The following is a 23,525-nucleotide window of genomic DNA, read 5'->3' on the forward strand; positions in this document are numbered from 1 at the left end:
TCATTCTCATTAGTTTCCATGAATCTTTTTAGTTCTTCTCTAATTTCCTGGTTGACCCTTTCATCTTTTAGCAGGATGGTCTTTAACCTCCACGTGTTTGAATTTCTTTAAAATTTCTTCTTGTGATTTAGTTTTAGTTTCAAAGCATTATGGTCTGAAGATATGCAGGGGACAATCCCAATCTTGTGGTATCGGTTAAGACCTGATTTGTGACCCAGTAAGTGGTCTATTCTGGAGAAAGTTCCACGTGCACTTGAGAAGAATGTGTATTCAGTTGCGTTTGGGTGTAAAGTTCTGTAAATATCTGTGAAATCCATCTGGTCCGGTGTATCATTTAAAGCTCTTGTTTCTTTGGAGATGTTGTGCTTAGAAGATCTGTCATTTACAGAAAGTGACATGTTGAAGTCTCCCAGTATTAGTGTATTATTATCTAAGTATGTCTTAACTTTGGTTATTAATTGATCGATATACTTGGCAGCTCCCACATTAGGGGTATAAATATTCATGATTGTTAGGTTTTCTTGTTGGATACATCCTTTAAGTATGATATAGTGTCCATCTTCATCTCTCACTACAGTTTGGGATAAACTTTATCTGATAAGAGGATGGCTACTCCTGCTTTCTTTTGAGGACCATTTGAATGGTAAATGGTTCTCCAACCTTTTATTTTCAGGCTATGGATGTTCTTAGGTCTAAAATGAGTCTCGACAACAAATAGATGGGTCTTGCTTTTTTTATCCCATCTGAAACCCTGCGCCTTTTGATGGGATCATTAAGCCCATTCACGTTCAGAGTTACTATTGAAAGATATTAATTTAATGTCATCATGATACCTATTCAGTCTCTGTTTTTGTGGATTGTTTCTTTGGACTTCCTCTTTCTTTTACAGAGTCCCCCTTAATCTTTTTTGCAGAGCTGGTTTGGTGGTCACATATTCAGTTTCTGCCTATCTTGGAAACTCTTTCTCCTTCTATTGTGAATGAGAAAGCCTTGCTGGATAGAGTTTTCTTGGCTGCATGTTCTTCTCATTTAGGACCCTGAATATATCCTGCCAGCCTTTTGTGGCCTGCTGGGTCTCTGTGGAGAGGTCTGCTGTTAACCTAATACTTATCCCTATAAAGGTTAGGGATTTGTCTCTTGCTGCTTTAAGGATCTTCTCTTTACCTATAGAATTTGCAAGTTTCACTATTAAATGTCACGGTGTTGAAGGGTTTTTATTGATTTTAGGAGGGGATCTATCTCCTGGATCTGAATGCCTGTTTCCCTCCCCAAATTAGGGAAGTTCTCAGCTATGATTTGGTCAAATACACTTTCTGGTCCTGTCCCTTTCGGCACCCTCTGGAACTCCAATTAAACGCAGATTTTTTCTTTCTGAGGCTGTCATTTACTTCCCTTAACCTTTCCTCATGATCTTTTAATTGTTTTGCTTTGTTTTTCCTCAGCTTCCTTCCTTGCCATCAACTTGTTTTCTATGTCACTCATTCGTCCTTCTACTTCATTAACCCTCATTGTTAGGACCTCCAGTTTGGATTGCATCTCATTTAATTGATTTTTAATTTCGGCCTGATTAGATCTAAATTCTGCAGTCACGAAGTCTCTTGAATCCTTTATGCTTTTCTCCAGAGTCACCAGTAGCTTTATAATTGTGTTTCTGAATTGGCTGACATTGAATTGTAATCCAAATTCTGTAACTCTGTGGGAGAGAGTACTGTTTCTGATTCTTTTGTGGTGAGTTCTTCTTTCTAGTCATTTTGCTCAGTGCAGGGTGGCTAAAAACAAGTTGTACTGGAAAAAGGAAGGAACAAAAAGAAAAACAAATGGGAAAACGAACAAAACGAAAACAACAAAAAACAAAGCAAAAAAACAAATAAGGAGGGGTATCCTCTGATTCTACATACTGTAAGTCTTTCGACTTCACCTGGAGCTTTCCAGTACTGCTTTGTTAAGAACTTGCTCTTCCCCTGTCCTTCCAGCTGGTCTCTGGGGGAGGGGCTTGGTGTGCTGACTCTCAGGTGTCTGCACCTGGGGGAGCTGCCCTGTCCCCTGCCAGGTGCACAGCTCAGTGGGAGCTGTTTATCCTGTGAGGCCCCTGCTCCCTGGAGCCCCGCTCCGTTCCAGGCACAGGGTGACACCAGGAGGAACAAGCACACTGGCGGCGACCGGCTCTCCAGCCCTGGAGTCAGCTCCCCCAGTAACCACCACAGCTCCCGTCCGCAGGGGCCTGGATGCTCCAGGGTGGAGGGCGCTGACCACAGCTGGGGGCCCCCGCGGCAGAACGTCCTCGCTGTCCTGTGTCCTCCTGGCCTCCGCCTGTCTCGGGGGCAGGTTTGGGGAGCGCAGGATCCTGGGCTGTGTCCCCGGCGCCTGCAGCGCTGGAATTGCGCTCCTGGGGCCTCACAGGCCCTCCGCCCAAGCCCTCACCGGAGCCGCTCCGTGGCCGCGCAGGCCCCCCCCCCATCTGCGCAGGCCCCACCCGTCCGTGCCGCCCCCCCCCCATGGCCGACCCCCATCCATGCGGCCCCCTCCGCACCGCCCCCTTCCTGCGTCGCCCCCCCTCCACGCAGCCCTGCTGGGTGCCCTCCAGCCCTTTACCGCGCTCTCCCCTGGGCGCCCCTTGTGCTAGTGACCCCGGAGCCCGGGGGCCCCCCCGCCCCTCCTGGGGCCCTGCCCGAGCTCCCCGCGAGCACCTTTCTGTCCGGTTGGTGAAGTCCCCGCTCCTCCGGGCTGCGCTCTCGGGTCCTGGCGGCTCCTCGCGGCCCCTCCTCCACGGGATGCTTTTTTATGTTCCCGTCCTCCTACCGTGAAAGAAGCGCGAACTCTTCTCACTGTGACATTCCCGCTGTTCTCTCTTTAAATATCAGGCCGGGGATCCCTGGGTGGCGCAGCGGTTTGGCGCCTGCCTTTGGCCCAGGGTGCGATCCTGGAGACTCAGGATCGAATCCCACGTCGGGCTCCCGGTGCATGGAGCCTGCTTCTCCCTCTGCCTGTGTCTCTGCCTCTCTCTCTCTGTGTGACTATCATTAAAAAAAAAAAAAAAAATTTAAATATCAGGCCGAATTCGTCGGTTTTCAGGATGATTTGAAAGTTAGGTAAGTTGGCGGGGACAGGTGACCTGGGGACCCTGCTCTTCTGCCATCTTGCCCTGCCCCCCATCCGATATTCTCATATTTAAAATTATTTAAAATTACCCTTGGGATAAGTTTCCAAATAATTTTGCAAATTACTAATTTATAATAAATAGCCTTTGTGGTTAGAACAAAAGTATACCATATATATCCTTAAGATTTTATAAGTATTTTTATCACTTAAAATTTTAGGTTTTACTCTTGTAAAAGATTTTGTTTATTTTTTTAGAGTGAGAAAGATTGAGCACATGTGAGCAGGGAGCGAGAGGGAGGAGGAGGGGGAGAGAGAGAGAGATCTTAAGCAGGCTCTACGCCCAGCACAGAGTTGGATGCAGGGCTCAGTGTCATAACCCTCAGATCATGGCCTGACCCGAAATCAAGAGTTGGCCACTTAACTCAGACAGCCACTCAGACACCCTTCTTCTTCTTCTTTTTTTTTTTTTTCTTTTTTAAAAGATTTTATTTTATTTACTCGAGAGCTACAGAGCAAGAGAGAGAGAGGCAGAGACCCAGGCAGAGGGAGAAGCGGGCTCCTTGCAGGGAGCCGGTGGTGGGACTCCATCCCAGGTCTCCAGGTTCACACCCTGGGCTGAAGGGGGCACTAAACCGCTGTGCCACTGGGGCTGCCCTCAGACACCTTTCTTGCAAAATCTTATAAATTAAGAGTCTAATTTCCCGAATGTGAAAAATACATATCCACTAGTTAACTGATAGTTTTTAGCTAGGTAAGCCTGAATTATTATTATTTTTAAACATTTTATTTATTTATTCTTGAGAAACAGAGAGAGGTAGAGACACAGGCAGAGAGAAGCAGGCTCCTCACAGGGAGCCCCATGTGGGACTCGATCCCGGGACTGGGATCACGCCCTGAGCCAAAGGCAGACGCTCAACTGCTGAGCCACCCAGGCGTCCCAGGTGCCCCTATTTTATTACTTTTAAAAACATATGATAAGTTGAAGTTTATGCATCATATATTTTGGTTACTAAGTCTCATTAGGCTCCTAGTCTTAGACTACTCCTGCCGCGGGGGGGCGGCACTGTCCGTTTTATTCAAAGTAATGACGTTGACTTTTTGAAGAGTTTAGGCCAATGGTCTTGTACAATGTCCTATATTCTAGATTTTTATGATTTGTCTGGGTTTGTCCTCATGGATTAGGTCCACCTAAAATTTTTGGCAAGAATACTTCATAGCTGATATCGTTTGCTTATTGCATCATATCAGAGGATACATAAAGTCTACATTTGATCATTTGGTTAAGGTGGTAGCTGTTGGATCTCTCTATTATCAAGGTGCCTTTCACCTTTGTAGTTAATAATCACTTGTGAACCTAATTATATTTTTTGAATTGGCCTGACGTTAAGGTGGCTGAGAAGTGGTGGAAAAGAAAACCAGCAGTATATTTGTGGCATTATAAATTCATGGTTATTAATTCCAATGGATGCCTAAACTGCAAGATATTCCTACTGTGTTTCTCTAGGCAGCTTGTGTTCTTCCTCTTCACAGTGATAATTTGAAATCTTTCTCTTCTCAAGCCTTTGTTCCTTTACCTTTCCTATTACTTTGACAGGGTGATCTTGGTTCCTTTTACTTCCTGGAAGAAGGAAAGGGGTGCTGCTTCTTCCACCATAAACCAACATTATAGACCAGTTAAGAGTGCTGGCAGTAGAGTTGAGAGTGGGTGGCTTTGGATCCACTTGCACTACTCACCCATTTTGCTTTGGGCTTATTTTATCATCATTCTATCTAGCTGGAGAATTACCATTGTACCTCATAGAGCAGTCGTGAGGTTTAGGTGAAATAAATTATTGTAAAATGGTTAGCATAGTACCTAGTATGTAGCGCATGTTAAATAAATATCAGCTCTTATACTATTTCTTAAGAAATTTACTGTGTTAATTATTGTCTCTTGTATCTTTAGCTTCTCCTAGTCTTTTGACCTCTTCTCTAGGCACTTAAACTTAAACAATATCCTCTGTTTTAAGCTAACTAAGAACTCAGTTATTAGTGGGCCAGTAACTCAGAAGACTTTTCATGCATTGCACATTGGTCTTCAGCTCTTGTTCTGTCACATGTCACCTGCCTACATTTGCTGTATCCCTTTCCTCCTTTTCCATTGACTTATCCCACTGTCTTCTGGTTTCTGTTTCTACCATTCCTTAACCTGCCCTTGATAAAGTCATCATCACCTCTCTGAATTCATTTTGAAATCTTTATCCCTAGTGATCCCATTTCATTCTTCATAAGAGATCAAAGTGACCTTTTAATCAGCTGTGAGCTCATCATTCTCTTGCTAAAACTAGTGGATTTTCTATTATTCTTGACATAAAATCTCAAAGCGTTAATACAGTTCATTGGTCCTGCCTAACTGCATCCTTATCTTTTACAAATTTCCTCTTCAGTCTAAGCACATGAGCCAGGTAAGTCCTTTGATTTTCTTCAACAAGCTTTATTCATACCAGAACATTTGCATTTGGTCCCCTTTTTTGAACTACTCCTCATTTTCCACCTTTTTCTTTTAGATAGATAGTGTCTAGCTTCAGTTCAAAGGTCATATTCTAGGCAAAACCTTCCCTGACCTACTCTAGAAGAAGACAGCATCTATATTTTAACTTCTTATCACTTATCACAATTGTAATTAAATAGTTAATTGGGTAATTCTTTTCTGGAATGTAAGCTCCATGAAGGTGGGCACTGTAACTATCTTATTTGTTGCTGAATCTCTAGATTCTGCTAATATAGTGTTTTAGCTAGAAGGTATTTGGTAAGTATTTGTTGAATGAAGAATGAAGTGTTATTATTTATTCATAGAATTGTCACTCATCTCTTTATCATTTAATGATACTTCTAAAACTTTTAGATTAAAAAACAATTTTTTTTTAACTTAGAATATTTGTAGTTTCAGTGCATTCCATGGAGGTTCTCCTGCAGACTTGTACTGCCTCTTTCCAGATAGTCTGAAGATAGCCAGCCCCAAGTGGCAGCTGCAAACAAGTGATGTCTTTGAGATCTAGTGTGTGTGTGTGTGTGTGTGTGTGTGTGTGTGTGTGTATACACACACACATCTATCATATCTATCTGTCTGTCTGTCTATCTATCTATCTATCTATCTATCTATCTATCTATCTATCTATTTTTTTAAGTAAGCTCTAGGCCTAACGTGGGGCTTGAACTCTGACCCCAAGATTGGGAATCATATGCTTTACCAACTGAACCAGCCAGGTACTCCAAGATCTGTTTTCTCTTTAAAGTATATGAGCACTTTGCTGTTTCTTATTATTCTTTTTTTTAAGACTTTATTTTTAATCTCTACACCCAGTGGGGCTCAAATTCATAACCCTAAGGTCAAGAATCGTCACATGTTCCACCAGTTATCAGCCAGGCTCTCCTGTTTCTTAATATTTTTACATTTGTTAAAGAAATAGTGCCTAAAACTGGTTCCAGGGAATAGAATAGACACTCTTCTGATTAAACATTTCCAATTCTTTCAGACATTTCCCATTTGACATTTTTTTTTAAGATTTTATTTATTTATTCATGAGAGACAGAGAAAGAGAGAGGCAGAGACACAAGCAGAGGGAGAAGCAGGCTCCATGCAGGGAGCCTGACGTGGGACTCGATCCTGGGTCTCCAGGATCACGCCCTGAGCTGCAGGAGGCGCTAAACCGCTGCGCCACTGGGGCTGCCCACATTTGACATTTTTTTGAGTCCATTTGGTAGCCTGTCCACACTACTGTAAGAACTATCCCCTAGTTCCAGAACTGAACACAGTTCTTCAAGTATTATTAGCAAAAGAAATACTGAATGAGTAGTGGCCAAAATGTAATGAGGCAAAAAGCTGGAGCTCCTTGCATTTATCAGTTTTACTTTTGAAAAGAGTATAGGTACAGTAAAAAATAAATGTTTTAAAATGACTTATTTGTAGAAACAAGATAAAATTAAGTCTGTATCTTAAGACTATGAAGACGTAAGATTATGTAGACTTACTAAGACTGTATATGATGTACTGTTTCACCTTTAAAGATTTTATTTATTTATTTTTAAAGAGAGAGTATGAATGCATGTTAGCAGGGTGAGGGGCCAGAGAGAGGGAGAGAATCTTAAGCTGACTTGTGCTGAGTGGGAAGCCCCATGTGGGGCTTGATCCCAGGATCCTGAGATCACAGCCTGAGGCAAAATCAAGAGTCCGATGCTTACTGATTCAGCCACCTAGGCACCCCTCCCCTTTACTTTTCATAATGCTTTCCTAATCAACAAATACTAAAAACACAGTTATAGTGCAGAAAGTGGTTGCTTCTTGTGGTGAGGCATATAGATGTATATTGTTGTTTCACTAGAAGTAGGCATAGATAGGTTATCATGAATCCAACAATTATAGATGTGTATGGCCACAGTTGTACACCAGACAGAATTCTGAACAAAATTCCAGTTTAAGTATATAGACTTACTTTTTAATATATATTTGAGAATGGTTAAGCAAATATTTTACTTATTTATTAGTCTAGTTAATTGCTTGAACTAAAAAAAAATTGCTTGAGGAACTGAAATTAAGTGAAATTAAGAACTTCTGGAGGTTTTCTTTTGGTATCGTTTGTGATTACTTCATGTATTATATACAATGTTTAGTACTTTATGTATTAATTATTTATGTGTGTAACAGGCAACTCAAAGTTGTGTTGACGAATGTCCTATGGACGGATTTAGGACGAAAATTCAGAAAGACCCTACCTAGAAACGATGCTAATTTATGTGATGCCAACAAGTTGCAATCAGACTCATTGCCTTCGACATCTGTTGACAGCCTAGAGACATGTCAAAAATTAGAACCTCTTCACCAAAGCCTTAATTTATCTAAAAGGTATGTTGTTCAGTATTGATTTTGTTCAACCTACCACATTTGAAATAATAGAAGTCCAATAATCTTAAAATTGTTAAGATTGTTGGAAATGATTTTTAAGAAAATCTGCATAAACAGGTGTGCCCCACTTTAAAGCAAATCTTGAAGCTGACAATCTCAATTTACAAAGTTAATGAGTTTTGCACTTCATTAAGTATGTTGACATACAATTATTTTTAAAACCAAGTATCCTTAGTACATTTAACTTACTTTATAATTTGATTCACATATATATATTTAGATTCATTTATGATATAAAATGAAGATACATACATAGATAAGGACCTAGATTAAATGACATGAAACGTATGCTTAAGATGGACAAAATAAAGGTATATATATTTATTTATGTCTTGACAGAGTTTATGGAATCAATAGGTTATTTTTTATTTTTTGCATTTTTAGAATACCTATTACATATCATTTAATCTAAGTCCTTACTACCTTTGACTTTGGGAGCTGTCTTGTATTTTACATGTGTTTTTTTTAAAAAGGAGGTAATACTGAAATACTACCCCCAAATTTTTAATGACAAATATACAGTTTAATTTTGAAAATAAGATCAGTTTTATATTTTTAAAAGCAATTGTATATGGAGTTTGGGGCTGAAAACTAGGAATTCGTTCTGAGAATTTATGATCTGTAATGTAATATTTTTAATGTATTTCCATTTACAGTTTTAACCCTTAAATGAATATGTTTTGAGGGAAGTACTTTGTTTTCAATTAGAATGACTTGTCATAGCTAAGTAGGGCTTTGATCATATTATCTGTGATCTGAATGGTAGTATATAAATGCTTTAAACCAAGTTCAGATAAAAACTGCTAACTTTCCATGCATTTATTTAAAAAATAAAAGTAGAACTTTGTCAAGATATCTGAACATAGTATTATATATTAATTTTAAAGGAGGACACTTCTTTAAAAAAAGGCCAAACGAAAAGCTAAGTAAATGAATTTCCTTATTAGATCATATCTGATGTAAATTTAACTAAGATATCCTAAATCTTAAAGTCAATCAGGTAGGGGCTAGATTTGGATTATGTGTTCATGAAACTGAAATACAGCATGAAGTTAAAAGTCCCAATAAGATTCTAATTTGTTTTTATTGTGTGTGTGTGTGTGCGCATGTGTATGTGTGCTTATTTTTCTTTCACTTCATGGGGTGAACTACCAGCTAGTCCAGACCTTTTCTCTCTGCTCCAGGGGTCCTAAATTGAACCTGTTCCAAAGCAAATGCATTATATTTGTTCTCAGGCTTATTCCTATTTCCGTATCCCCTTCCTATCTGAGTATCTGACTCCTCTTTCTTATCCTCTATGTCCAGTCATATTTCCTGCATAATTATTTTTGCCTCCTGTTTCTGTCTTGAAATGATCTCTTCTCCATTTTTCTTGCCAGTACATCAGTTCAAGTCCTGATAACTTTGTGCCTTTATTACTATGGTAGTGTTGGGCTTCCTGTGTTTGGTGTTTTCTTTCTTGATTATTTCTCTCTATTGTTGCTAAGTTGTTCATTCTGAAAGGCAGGAGTTACTTTTTGCTCTCTAGTTTAACATCTTTCTGTGGTCCCACATAACCTTCAGGATAAAACAACTCCTTAACTTAGCATATAGGGTCCTTAATGATCTCACCTTCGCCTAACTCTAGCTTTGTATCTGTCTACTCCACATGGATAACTGAATTTTAGTCTCTGGGGCTCTAGTGTAGCTTAGTGAATGAATAGTGCTGTTTTATGCCTCTGAGCTCATGCTGTTTGTTCTTTTATTTTGCAGACAGTTCTACTTTGCTGCCATCTTTTAGTCCTTAACATTGAACTCCTATGCCATCTTTTTGAGACAGTTTCCTTCATTCCACCCCTAATTTGTGTTTAATCCTGTTTTTTTTTTTTTTTTTTTTTTTAATCCTGTTTTTTTTTTCTTGTTAAGCAGCCCGGTCATATATCATAGCACTTACCAAACTATATTATGATATTTAGTTTCTCTGCCTCCTGACAGTAAGCTTCAGAAAGGCAGGGACTACATTTTATTATTTTTACTCTGATACTAATACTTAGCACATAGTTGGGTGCATAACTAAATGCCCAATCAGTTTTTGCTGAATTCAAGGAAAAAGTGGTTTCCCAGCAGAGAGGAGAGTTACATCTCCTGTCTCTTTGATTGAACTGTGTTTAATCCTTTTTTTTTTTTTTTTAAGATTTTATTTATTTATTCACGACAGACACAGAGAGAAAGAGAGAGGCAGAGACACAGGCAGAGGGAGAAGCAGGCTCCATGCAGGGAGCCTGACGTGGGACTTGATCCCAGGTCTCCAGGATCACACCCAGGGCCAAAGATGGCGCTAAACCGCTGGGCCCCCGGGGCTGCCCTGTTTAATCCTTTAAAACTAGTTATTTGCTCTGTAATTTTGGTGACAACCAGGAAAAGAGATATTGCAAGCTTCAAATAAGAAAATTAGAGAACAGGGATCCCTGGGTGGCGCAGTGGTTTGGCGCCTGCCTTTGGCCCAGGGCGCGATCTTGGAGACCTGGGATCGAATCCCACGTCAGGCTCCCGGTGCATGGAGCCTGCTTCTCCCTCCGCCTGTATCTCTGCCTCTCTCTCTCTCTCTGTGACTATCATAAATAAATAAAAATAATAATAAAAAAAAACCTTTAAAAAAAAAAAAAAAGAAAATTAGAGAACAGTTTAGGGTATGGGTTTGGATAATGTTTTTCTGTCCAGAACTTGCTATGTGAAATAGGGGACTTACTCTTTCTTCAATCTTCACTTAACTTTGACATGATGCTTTTTGTCTTACTTCTCTTTTTATTTAGGTAAGACTTCATTATTTTAGAGAAATGAAAGAGAAGAAGATTTATTTTTGGTTTTTAATTTCATCTTAAAGTTTAAGTTCTGGTAAACTAAAATTACTCATTCAATCCCCAAAATGACATTTTTTAGAAATTTTATTTCCATTTTAGGATCTAAAATAATATAACATTGAGAAGAAAAACAGAAAACATAATCCAGATACATCTTCTTAAATAATGAAGAAAGGAAAGGGGTCAAGAGTTTTAGAAATCTCAAATTGACAGTATGTGGAATGCCCAATTTCTTTTTAAATAAGTAAACATATTTTAGTGTACATTTTATGTCTTTTTTTTTTTTTTTTTAGATTTTATTATTTATGCATGAGAGACACAGAGAGAGAGAGGCAGAGACACAGTTAGAGGGAGAAGCAGGCTCCATGCAGGGAGCCCACATGGGACTCGATCCTGGGTCTCCAGGATCACACCCTGGGCCAAAGGCAGCGCTACTTCTGAGCCACCAGGCTACCCTGTATATTTAATTTTGATATGTGATTTACATCTATTTTCCTAAGAGATAACTTTCAGACATTTGTAAACCTTGGTCATTAGGCAGGGAAGAGTCTAATAGGACACAAATATAAGGTTTTTGAGAAGATAAACTATCTTTCTGAGGTGCATCAATTGGCACCAGGAGATTTTAGAGAAATATGGAGAGTGTGTACACATATTCCATTAAGAAAAGTTAGGTCCCAGCCATTGGAATATTCCTAATTGTATTTATTAATTTTTCTCTTAAATTTACACGTTTGAAGTCTTAAAAAATTACATAATTTAGATTTTGTGATGCTAAGACTTTTTGGATACTCTAGTATTCCTGTCACCTTAAGATTTCTTTAGGCCGATATAATTTTAGTTGAGTGATAATTTATTCACTTAAAATTTAGCTTAGTAAAAGAAAAGAGCAAGTTTAGAAAATCTGTAAATCACTTTTAAGAATTATTCAGCAATTAAAATTGTTTACATAGCTTAAGCTGATTTAGAAAGCACGTTTTGAATTATCTAAGATAAGAATGGATTTATGAGAACCCTATTAAAATGTCACAAAATACAGTTTTATTTATTTATTTTTTTAAAAGATGACAAGTTTTATTTTTTTTTTAATTTTTTTTTAAAATTTATTTATGATAGTCACACACACACACACACACACAGAGAGAGAGAGAGAGGCAGAGGGAGAAGCAGGCTCCATGCACCGGGAGCCCGACGTGGGATTCGATCCTGGGTCTCCAGGATTGCGCCCTGGGCCAAAGGCAGGCGCCGAACCGCTGCGCCACCCAGGGATCCCACAAAATACAGTTTTAGAAAGGCATTCATCTAAATGACAACAAAATGAAAACTAAATTAGTATTGTAATTTTTTCACTTGCTAGGTTATAGCTTTATTACCAGATATAATTATGTTGTCTTTCAGCAAAGGATTCCATCCCTTTAAAAATTTGCTTTTAACACAAAGTTTATATTAATAGCTCTTGCCACTTTTTCTGATTTATTAAATTACTTGAATCTTAGGTTTACCATGCTATTTATTCAGGCAAGGAATCCACAATTTACAAGTGAAAAAATTAAGAATCAGAGAAAATAACCATGCAGAGAAACAATCAATAAATGGCTTTAATTCTCAGGCCAGTATACTTTCTGCTTCATTTTACTGCTGTACAAAATTTGTTTCTGTTTTGGTTTACCATACTTTAAAATGTAATTTCATAATATTAGTAAATAAACTTAAATGTCATTTTATTTTATTTACTGTTACTACTTAGGAAGAAAATTAGATAGACTGTGAAATAACAGTTTTTTAGTCCTTTCTTCCGTATTGAGTTAGTATGAAAGATGAAGTATACACATTTATATATTTCTTGTGAAAATTCAGAATCTTTTGAAATTCTAACTAGCCATGAAATTTCCATGGCCGTGCTAACTTATATAGTTGTATACCAAAAGATAACTTACGTATTATGAACTTAGTTATCATTATATAGATTTGTATTCTGTAAGGTTCACACACACAGTTGTGTTTCTTCAAGATACACAAATTACATGAGTTGCAAATAGTTGATGAAAGATGTTTGGGCTATGGGTGTGTGTTGTGAAGATCTGGGTGTACTATAGGTATTGCTAAGTATTTAATTATGTACTTTTCTAATAAGATAGTTTCATCAAGATTGCAGAGTATGCTAAATTAGGACAATTAAGCACCATTTGAAAGAATAATTTATAACTTTGAGGAAGACTTGAATAGTAGGAAAATTAAAGCGAGTTTCCTTTTACTATGTACTTACTATGTGCCAAGACTTGTACTAACTGCTTTACAGCTAATACCTCATTTCATCCTAACAACTTGTAAGGTAGATTTTCTCCTAATTTTAGAGATGAGAAAATTAATGCTAAGAGGAAAAAATTATGGTAAGTAACTTGACTAAGTTATATTATTAGGTGCTGAAATCAGAACCTGACCCTATTTTTGTCTGACTCTAGAGTCCTTGTTCTTAATCCCTTTACCAGAGTGCTTTTCACTCTTTTGAAATTTAACTTTTTTCATAAGTAAAGCAGGAGTTAGACTTTATTACATATTTTCTATGATATTTAAATTATTGACTTTTAAATACTCTGTTTAATCTTTAATTTTTTCTTGTGGCATTTTGTTCTCATTGTAATAGAGTGCTATCTCACTGAAAGGTATACCACTGCTGAGATAGTGCCTTGAACCTTCTGATAGTTTCAAAGACCCCCCTGAGAGCTCTTGTGCTTTAGAGATGCAGCTTGGTATATAATCTTTTCAAATGACTTTGGGGTCAATTTTGATATTTTTCTCTTTTAGGAAAGACTTTCAGCTATTTGTTTAACTTAAAAGATCTTATTTATCCTCCAAGGTTCTTTTTTTTCATATCTTTGCTTTTTGCTTTCTTTAAATATAGTGGCAAAATAAACCTTACAAGAATAGGATGATCATTTATTACTCAGAAGAGAATTCTGATCTATGAAATTTACTGTTTGCTGATATCTGTACTTTTTGTTGTTTTTTATTATTATCTTGAACACTTCATACAAAAGTAATCTTTTATGGACTCCATCTCTCCTGTTTGGAGAGATACCTTTTTTTTTTTTTTTAAAGAGACTCAGCATTTTTTTTTTTTTAAGATTTTATTTATTTATTCATGAGAGACACAGAGAGAGGCAGAGACATAGGCAAAGGGAGAAAGAAGTAGGCTCCCTATAGGGAGCCTGATGTGGGACTCCATCCTGGAATTCTGGGATCATTCCCTGAGCCAAAGGCAGACTCAACCGCTAAGCTGCCAAGGCATCCCAAAATCCAGGATTTTAAGGAGGTTTCTGTCAGGCAGCAAATACACAAAGCAGACAATAATAACCAGGATCCTTAGAGATTTACATCATATGAGAAGGTAGAAAAATATTTCTGCCCTTTCTTCTTCACAGTTTGTGGTTTTACTAGATAGCAGACTTCTTGCCCTTCTTTGTTCACTCAAACTCTGAGTTTAGGGAGTTGTATTTATGACTAACCTTTGCTTTTACATCATATAGACTGTGTACTTTTTGTGTGTGTGTGGAGGTTGTGCTGGAAATGCATATTTTCAAAGATTTCCTGTGGTATCTATAGAAAAGCTCCATTGTTTGGATCCTTTGGCCACTTAGTATTAAGGATATGTATAATGGAATAAAATAAAGAAACCAAAAGATAATAGAACCAGGTTTTTCTACTAGGAAAAGTTATACCTTCAGCCATTTAACTTTTCTGAGCTTTGAGTTCCTCATGTTTACAATAAAGAGCAAACTAAATTATATGAAAGGTTTCCTAAGATCTGAAATTATGTGTTGCCTGGAACATAGTGTGAAAAGAACATAATGCCTCTATGTAGTGAAAATAAGGAGAATCTCTAGGTACTATAGCAAATGTAACAAAGTACCTGGAAGATCAAGTTTCACTTAAACAAAAGTACTCAGGCCCTTTCTAAGTGTTTTCTATTGTCTCTCACAAAGGATCAGTAAACTGTTGCAAGTGACATACAGATAACAGTCAAGGGGAATATCTGATGAAGAGGAGATAGGAAAACTTAAAAAAAATACAGTAACAAGAACTGAAAAGATAATTTGGCTTGGGTTGGTCATTTCAGGACCAAGTAATTGCCTTGAGGTCATCATTGTAGTGTGGCAAAAAAAAGTAAATCAGTTGTTCATAATAAAAATTGGCTAACCAAAAAAAAAAAAAAAAAAAAGATTATATTATCCTCTTCTGTTTAAGAAGATACCAGGCTTTTATATAGTATTTTGATGTGAACTGACCCAATTTTAAAAAGTTTGGAGCTTAAGAACTATACTTTAATTTTCTAGATATTTATTTATTAGCTCTTTCTTTGGTGCTGTTACATTAAACATATATATTACCACCAGTATGTGTGCTGTTTCACTTATGGAATCTATCATTACCATAGATGCATTCAGAATGATTTCTTTCCTGTTGAATTTAGCATTTGTTGTTAATTATGAGTATGTAATTATTTATCAGGAACCTATCTATTGAATGAGAAGAATAAAGATTTCTTGATTTGGTTTGTAGTAATCTGTGTTTTTAATAACTATGGAAACGAAAAAAACATTTTTGAGAAGAATTGGTTAAAATTTTAAGCACCCCCAAAGCATTCATTAGTATAGTTAAACCATTATTGTAGCAGGCTAATCTGTGCCAATTTGTAAGACACAAGTACTTCTGAAATAAAGATTGTGTTCATATAGAGTATTTATGGGTTAATTTCTAGAGTGGTATAGTTCTAATAGCTTACTGTGCTAAGATGAAAATGTTTGAAAAATCAACTTCCTAGGATACATTTTTTTTTACTGCAAACCAGTACAGTACAGTGTTTGTTATTTTGTGTGACAGGATACCCAGAGTTATATTGACGAATGTCCTGGGAACGGAGTTAGGAAGAAAATACATAAAGACCTCATCTGTAACTGAGGCCAGTTTGGGTGATACAGACAACTTGCAATCAGAGCATCTTTCTTCATCATCTGATGGCAGCCTAGAATCTTGTCAAATTCTAAACCCTCACAAGAGCTCCTTTTTATCTGAAAGGTATGTTTAGTGACAACTTTATTCAAAATAAATATTCTCCTTATCTAATAAGCCTCTCTTCTCCCCCCCCCCCCCCCCCATAGACATGTTATTGATGAAAGTGAGGCAAATGTGCTCTGATGGCTAGTATGACTTTTGTCCCCTGGTGGCTTGAGATGGCTGTTGGAACCAACAGTCTGTGACTAATAGTTCAAAAAAGTACACTGTACTTGTGTTTTGGGAAAACACATACAGACTTCTAATAGAAATTGAGTTACCTATTTCAGTATTTCTATTTATTTGATATAATTAAAATCTGTTCCTCTGACATTTTTCTGTTCCTCTTCCTCCTCTGTCCTGTTTATCTACCTGGCCATCTGTCGGTCTGTCCATTCATTCCTCTATCTCTCTATCTTGTCGTATTTACTATTTTTATGTCCAGATTCTAGAACTGCATTTGGCACTTAGTACTTAGGAGCTATTTGCTGAATGAATAGCTGATGTATTCCTCACACAAATGGCTTGACATAGCTGAATTCTATTAACTGTAGCTTACTGAGCCAGTATGAGAAAGGGAAATACGAAGTTGCTTTTGTTTTAAGCTCTAGGAGATGCTCCTGTGGGGACTGTAAATATAAAAGAAATTGTGGAAAAAAGCTAAGGGATATAAGTTAGTACTACTAAATCTTTTAATTCATTTACCATGAACTTCTCTTTTTAATTTTCTGCCTTCAGTGCTCGCTTCAGCAGCACATATACTAAAATTTAATTTTTTGCCTTCAGCCAGTACAATAAATAGTTTTGATCTGAGTGAAAAATTACTGATCCATTCTTACTTATTTTTTTTTTTATTTGCCGGGAATCGTCCACAGGTAGTTTCTGGTTTGTATTTCTCTTGTAAGCCGAATTATGTTAAAGAATATTTATAGTTACCTTTTTTAAGAATCTGCAAAAAATTACTTATTTTTCTAACCATACTTTATTTTTATAAACTGTTTATTTCATATGAGCTTAAAATTTTATAAAATTTTTCTCCCTTTGGAGAATATTTTGTTTCTCATCAGTTCAGTTGTCATTGATAGTTTTGACTTTATTAGGTCATTTTCTGAATTTGCTAGAAGAACTGAGTTTCAATGACATTATTCAGTTCAGTTACCAGTGTATTTAATGTATAAGTTAATGTACAATTAGAGATGTTAGAAATGCATTTATGAGTTTGCATTATAGGTGGTTATTTCTCCCTCCTCTACTAGACCATGAACTCCTTAAGGGGAGACATCATGTCTTAATTGCATGTATACCCAGTGCTTAGCTCAATACATATTTTAATTTTGTGCACTTGGGTTAATGTTTGTGTCATTTAATCTTGAGTTTTGGTTTCCTGAGTTGAAAGAAGGGAAATGACCTTTGAATGACCTTTTTCCACCACAAAATTATTTATTATCTCTTTTAATTAAATATCACATGTGAGAATTCTTTGTGTACATAAAATATATAAATAAAAATGTTATTGATGATACTTTAAATAGAAAAATCACAATATGTACTGTTACTGTGGAATTCAAAAGACATTGGTGCATATTCATACTGTTATTTTTTTTTTTAAAGATTTATTTATTTATTCATTCATGATAGAGAGAGAGACACACACACACACACACACACACACACAGGCAGAGGGAGAAGCAGGCTCCATGCCGCTGAGCCACCCAGGGATCCCCTATTCATACTGTTATGAAAAATAGCATTATGTGAGGATTCTATGGGACTGTCAAATTGTAATCTGTACTGTACAGGCTTTTTACCAATTTGGTATAAGGAATTTGGGGCCAAGATTTAATAATAGGTCTAAAATTTCTGGGTGTTCCTAAAATCTGTTCAGTGAGAACTCTAGCTTTCCTCAAGTCCTTTAAATGTTTATGAATTTTCCAGGTGATATTTGATGTGGGCTCTGAAAATTCATTCTATTGGTGGTAATTTTCTTTGATTGTTGCATTTAGAATAGGCATAGACTTTGGAGCGAGACATCTGGATTCAGACCTTAGCAGTATTGCAAACATGCTGACTTACCTTGGGCAGGTTACTTTTTTTGTCTTTAAAACAGAGATACTGGGCAGCCCAGGTGGCTTGGCGGTTTAGCGCCACCTTCAGCCCGGGGCCTGATCCTGGAGACCCGGGATCGAGTCCCACTTTGGGCTCCCTTCATGGAGCCTGCTTCTCCTTCTGCCTGTGTCTCTGCCTCTCTCTCTCTGTGTGTCTCTCATGACTAAATAAGTAAAATCTTAAAAAAAATAAATAAAACAGAGATAGTAACACATCTTGTAAGATTATTGTGCAGATTTAAGGAGATAACTATGTAATGTTCCTAATATAATGCCAGAAACTTACTAGGTGATTAATAAATGGTAGTCATTATTTTTGAGTGTCTCTTATTGATCAAAAGTGCCATTAAAGGCTGGTGTTGTAGTTGATACTATTGAAGTTTCCTACGGTGAGGATGTCGTTATCTGATCCTGAGATCACTGCTACTCCCGTTACTATTACCAGTGTTGCAAAGGCAATTATTACAGCCATACTAGTATTACCATTTGTTTTACGGAGGAGTACTGCACTCCTTTTTTTATTTTTTTAAAGATTTTATTTATTTATTCATGAAAGACACACACACACAGAGGCAGAAACACAGACAGAGGGAGAAGCAGGCTCCATGCAGGGAGCCTGATGTGGGACTACATCCCAGAACTCTAGGATCACGACCTGAGCTGAAGGCAGACACTCAACCTCTGAGCCACCCAAGTATTCCGAGTACTGCACTCCTTAAAGTGAGATTTGGTTCTCTTTTCCCTTAAAATGAATTCATTTTGGGGAGAATCCAGAGTGCCTCATAGAAATAAAGTGCAAGTATGGCCATACCATCACTTCAGTAGATGTGCCTGATTAAGGCAATAGCACATGAATACAGAGTAGGCTCAAGGATGGAATTCTTGTATGTAACCAGCCTCCTCCCAGTCTGCCTATCTTAAACTCAGAAAGAGTAAATAGAAATACATATCTTCTAAGGAGACAGGATATTTTGGTGTTATTGTTATTGCAAAGAATGTGGCCAACTCTGTTAAAAAAATATAATGTCAATTAGCAACTGATACTTGGTGGATAGGAGAATGGGGGCTATGACTGAATATAATGAGGAAGTTTTCTCTGAAAGTCTAGCACTTATGCCCTTCATAAAAGCCTATAGGAAAATGTTTTATAAAGGCTAAAAGTCTTATTTTAGCCTTAGCCTATCTTTAGTGTTCAGAACTGTTAATATTGACTGTAATGACAACTTGAATGGAATTATGCAGGAAAAAAAAACACTGTGTTTTTACGCTGAAAATAAAGCAATAGTAAAATACCAAGCATGAAAAGCAAATTGGGAGTTAAAATGGTCTCTTTCAAGTACATATTTGTTTTTTCTAGATGGTAATTTATTATTTTAAAATACAGATATTTATTAAGGTATTACTCTTTTAAAAACTTTTAACTAAAAAAAAAAACCTTTACTATATTTATTGTTTTACTTTCCAGTTTGATATTAGTTTGTGAGGATTCCTGTAGTTTTCATTTGAATGACTTCAGTTCCTGTAGTTTGCATTTGAATGGTTTCAGTTTATGTCCACTTTTCAATTTGACCTAAGGAAGCACTACTAGGTTGAGTGTGCCTAAGTGTTTGAGAAGCCTAAAGTCATTAAGATAAAACCTAACATCAAAAAATCGGAAGCCAAGTAACTTGTGCAGAAGGAATACACAGAAAACTTGGGGTGGTTTGGTTAGAGTATAATTAGGGGAGGGTGTGCATAAGGTAGATTTTTCTGGTTTTCAGAAATTGTAATTTTCTTGATGTGCTATTTCAATTTTTAGTAGCAAATGTGTATGTAGAGGATCTTATTAAAATTGAGACTTATTTGAAAAAAAAAAAAATAAAGGCTAAAAGTCTTATTTTAGCCTTAGCCTATCTTTAGTGTTCAGAACTGTTAATATTGACTGTAATGACAACTTGAATGGAATTATGCAGGAAAAAAAAACACTGTGTTTTTACGCTGAAAATAAAGCAATAGTAAAATACCAAGCATGAAAAGCAAATTGGAGTTAAAATGGTCTCTTTCAAGTAGCATATTTGTTTTTTCTAGATGGTAATTTATTATTTTAAAATACAGATATTTATTAAGGTATTACTCTTTTAAAAACTTTTAACTAAAAAAAAAAACCTTTTAACTAATATTTATTGTTTTTATTATGATAATACACTGTGAAAAATGCAATACCCTTAGTAACTTATTTAGTACGAGGTTGAATTAATTTCAGTGTATTTGCTTAACTTCTTTTTCTATGCTTCAGTTTACCTCATCTGTAAATTGAAGTAATAATGCCTAGGTATGCAGATTAAATGAGAAAATTTGCTTTTCTCTTGTAACTTAGTAATTTGCCAATCAGTACATAGAAATATACCTACTTTTACAAATATTTGCTTCCTTGTGACTGAACATTTAGGATATTTTAATTTTTTTTTAAAGATTTTATTTATTTAGTCTGAGAGACACGGAGAGAGAGAGGCAGAGACAGGCAGAGAGAGAAGCAGGCTCCATGTGGGGAGCCTGATATGGGACTCCATCCTAGGACTCCAGGATCATGCCCTGGGCTGAAGACAGGCAGGTGCTCAATTGTTGAGCCACCTAGGTGTCCCTAGGATTTTTTAATTTTTTTGTTTGTATAGCATTGCTACAGTAAGTTTGTGTACTTATTTTTATAAATTCTTATAGGCCATTCTTTTTAACTAGAATTAAGTGTTACCATTGAAAAAATTTTTGATAACCTGTTGACAAAAATAAGTGTTTACATGAAATTGCTTTCATTTTAATCATTTTTTGATTTTTAGTCAAGACAGAGTTTGTGTTTCTTATGTGAGTTTTCTTAGTCTTGGTATGTATTGGTTCCATCTGTTTCTTACTTTTAAGAACTCTTATTAAATTTTTTCAAGCTTCTATTTGTTAATTTTACTTTGTTTATAGTATCTTCTTTAGTATATAAATTAAAACTTTTATTTTATAAAACATGTTAGTGTCTGACCTCTGTGTTTTAGCTTATTCTTGGAAAGACCTCTTTAGTCTCAAGTATAAAAATAGGTTAGTCAAGTGATATTTTAATTTGTGGTGATTTATATAAGAAAATCAGATCCAGGACAACTATCTTGAGATTACTTTCTTAATTGAAGTTCTCACTCCTTTTTTGCCTGTATGTAGTGTGGTATACAAATGTCTTTGGGTGGTTGGGTTGCTTTCATCTTCTGACTGTTGTAACTGTTATGAACATTGTTGTGCAGATGTCTCTATCTCTGCTTTTTAGTTGTTTTGCATATCTACCCCAAAGTGGAATTTCTGGATCATATGGTAATTCTATTAGTAATTTTTTGAGGAACCGCCATATTGTTTTCTATAGCACCAGTACCGTTTTACATTGCCATTAGCAGTGCATAAGGGTCCCAATTTCTCCACATCTTTGTTAAAGCTTGTTATTTTCTGTTTTTATATAATAGCCAACCTAATGGGTGTGCTGTGATACATCATTGTGGTTTTGATATGGATTTCCCTAACAGTTAGTGGTGCTGAATATCTTTTCGTGTGCTTAGTGGCCATTCATGTATCTTCTTTGGAGAAATGTCTGTTCAAGACCTTTGCTCTTCGATGAATCATGTTGTGTTTTACTTTTGAGTTTTAGGAGTTCTCTATATATTCTGAATCTTATCAGAAATATGATTTACAAATATTTTCTCCCATTCTTTTCTGGCCACATGGTATGAAGTCATAAATCATTAATGGAAGGAAAACTGGAAAACTCAAAAGTTGTTGGAAATTAAACAGCACACTTAAAGCAACCAGTGGGTCTTAGAAGAAATCACAAAGAAATTAAAAAATGTGTAGTGATGAATGAAAACGAAAACATGGGATGCAGCCAAAGCAGTACTAAAGGGGAAATACATAGCTGTAGTTGCTTGCATTAAAAAAGAAGAAATATCTCAAATCATCAACTTAACTTTATAACTTAACTGGAAAAAGAATAGTTTTGCCAGATACAGGATTTCTGGTTGACAGTTTTTTCCTTCAATACTTTATACTAAACCAATGTCTTTTGGCCACCATGGCTATTGATGAGAAACCTGATAATCTTATAGAATATCCTTGATATGTGATGGGTTGCTTCCTAGTACCTTCAAGATTCTCTCTTTGCCTTGTCTTCTGACAACTTGATTATAGTGTTTCTTGGTAAGGTCTCACTGAGTTTAGTAGTCCCTTGGGTGTCTTGGATGTTTATATTCATGTCTTTCATCAAATTTGGAAAAAATTTTAAAAAGATTTTATTTATTGAGAGAGAGAGTGAGAGAAGGAGCATGAGCAGAGGGAGAGGGAGAAGCAGAGGGAGAGGGAGAAGCAGAGTCCTTGTTTATCAGGGAGCCTGGTGCAGGGCTCTATCCTGGGACCCTGGGATCATGACCTGAGCCAAAGGCAGATGCTTAACCAACAACCACAACAGGTGCCCCCAGATTTGGAAATATTTTAATGATTATTTGTTTCAGTAATTTCTCTGCTCCTTTATTTTTTTTCCTTCTGAGATACTGACATTACGTATATTGGTCTACTTTTTGGTGTCCCACAGGTCCCTTAGGCTGTGTTCAGTTTTTATCAGATTTTCTTATCCCTCAGATTTGATAATTTCCATGATCATATCTTCTAAGTTATCCTTTTTTATTTTCCCTTTCCCTACCCCTTCCCCTTCCCTAAATCCAGAACTGATGACAGACATTCTCTTCTTTCCTGTTCATATTTGCTTTTGCATCCCTGTAATGAGTTTTTCAATTTCATTTTATTTTTTTAAGTTTTATTTAAGTAAGCTCTATACTCAACATGGGGCTTGAACTTATGACAGGGATTGAGTTACATGCTCTCCCAACTGACCCAGCCAGGTGCCCCATAAATTTTTCATTTTTGTTATTATACTTTAGAGCTCCAGAATTTCCCTTTCATTTATTAATGTATTTCATCTCTTGATATTTTCATTTATCCATAGATCATTTTCTTGACTTTGTCCAATACTTTAAAAAAAAATTTTTTTTTTTTAGCATTTTGAGCATCTTTAAGACAGTTGTTATAATGTCTTTGTCTATTGAATCTGCTTTCTAGATTTTTTTTCAGGGACATGTTGTGTTTTATTTTTTTCCTTTTTGAATCATCCACAGTTTCCTGTTTGTTTGTATGCCTTGTGCTTTTTTGTTGTTGTTGAAAACACAACACTTGAATCATGTAATATAGTAAGTCTGGAAATCAGATTCTTCCCCTTCCCAGGGGTTTACTAGTTTTTTTTTTCTTTCTTTCCTTCTTTTTTTTTAATTGTTGTTTTTAATTGTCTCTTCCACACATCCACTTAATGTGTAAACATAAGGTCTTCCTAGGTCTTTTATAAGTATGCCTTTCCCTAGTAATTTTTGTGACTTCCTGAATTCCCTCATATATGTGATTATTTTCAAATACTGTAATCCTTAAATGTTTGGTTCCCAA

General features: G+C 36.4%; 1 protein-coding gene across 4 annotated transcripts in view; it reads left to right on the top strand.

The window, feature by feature from the left end:
- The window catches only part of SENP7 (SUMO specific peptidase 7), a 150,918-nt gene that overhangs the window by 66,510 nt on the left and 60,883 nt on the right, over window positions 1-23,525 (top strand). The window contains exons 5-6 of one of the 4 annotated variants that reach the window (XM_041757248.1): window positions 7,784-7,981; window positions 15,763-15,957. The exons of 1 other annotated variant lie outside the window; for it this stretch is intronic. In XM_041757248.1, coding sequence (XP_041613182.1) covers window positions 7,784-7,981; window positions 15,763-15,957 — 393 coding nt within the window. The remainder of the gene's footprint in view (window positions 1-7,783; window positions 7,982-15,762; window positions 15,958-23,525) is intronic. 2 more of the 4 variants (XM_041757255.1, XM_041757265.1) reach the window with 2 other exon arrangements.

Source organism: Vulpes lagopus, chromosome 1, assembly GCF_018345385.1.
Source record: "Vulpes lagopus strain Blue_001 chromosome 1, ASM1834538v1, whole genome shotgun sequence".
Lineage (NCBI taxonomy): Eukaryota > Metazoa > Chordata > Mammalia > Carnivora > Canidae > Vulpes > Vulpes lagopus.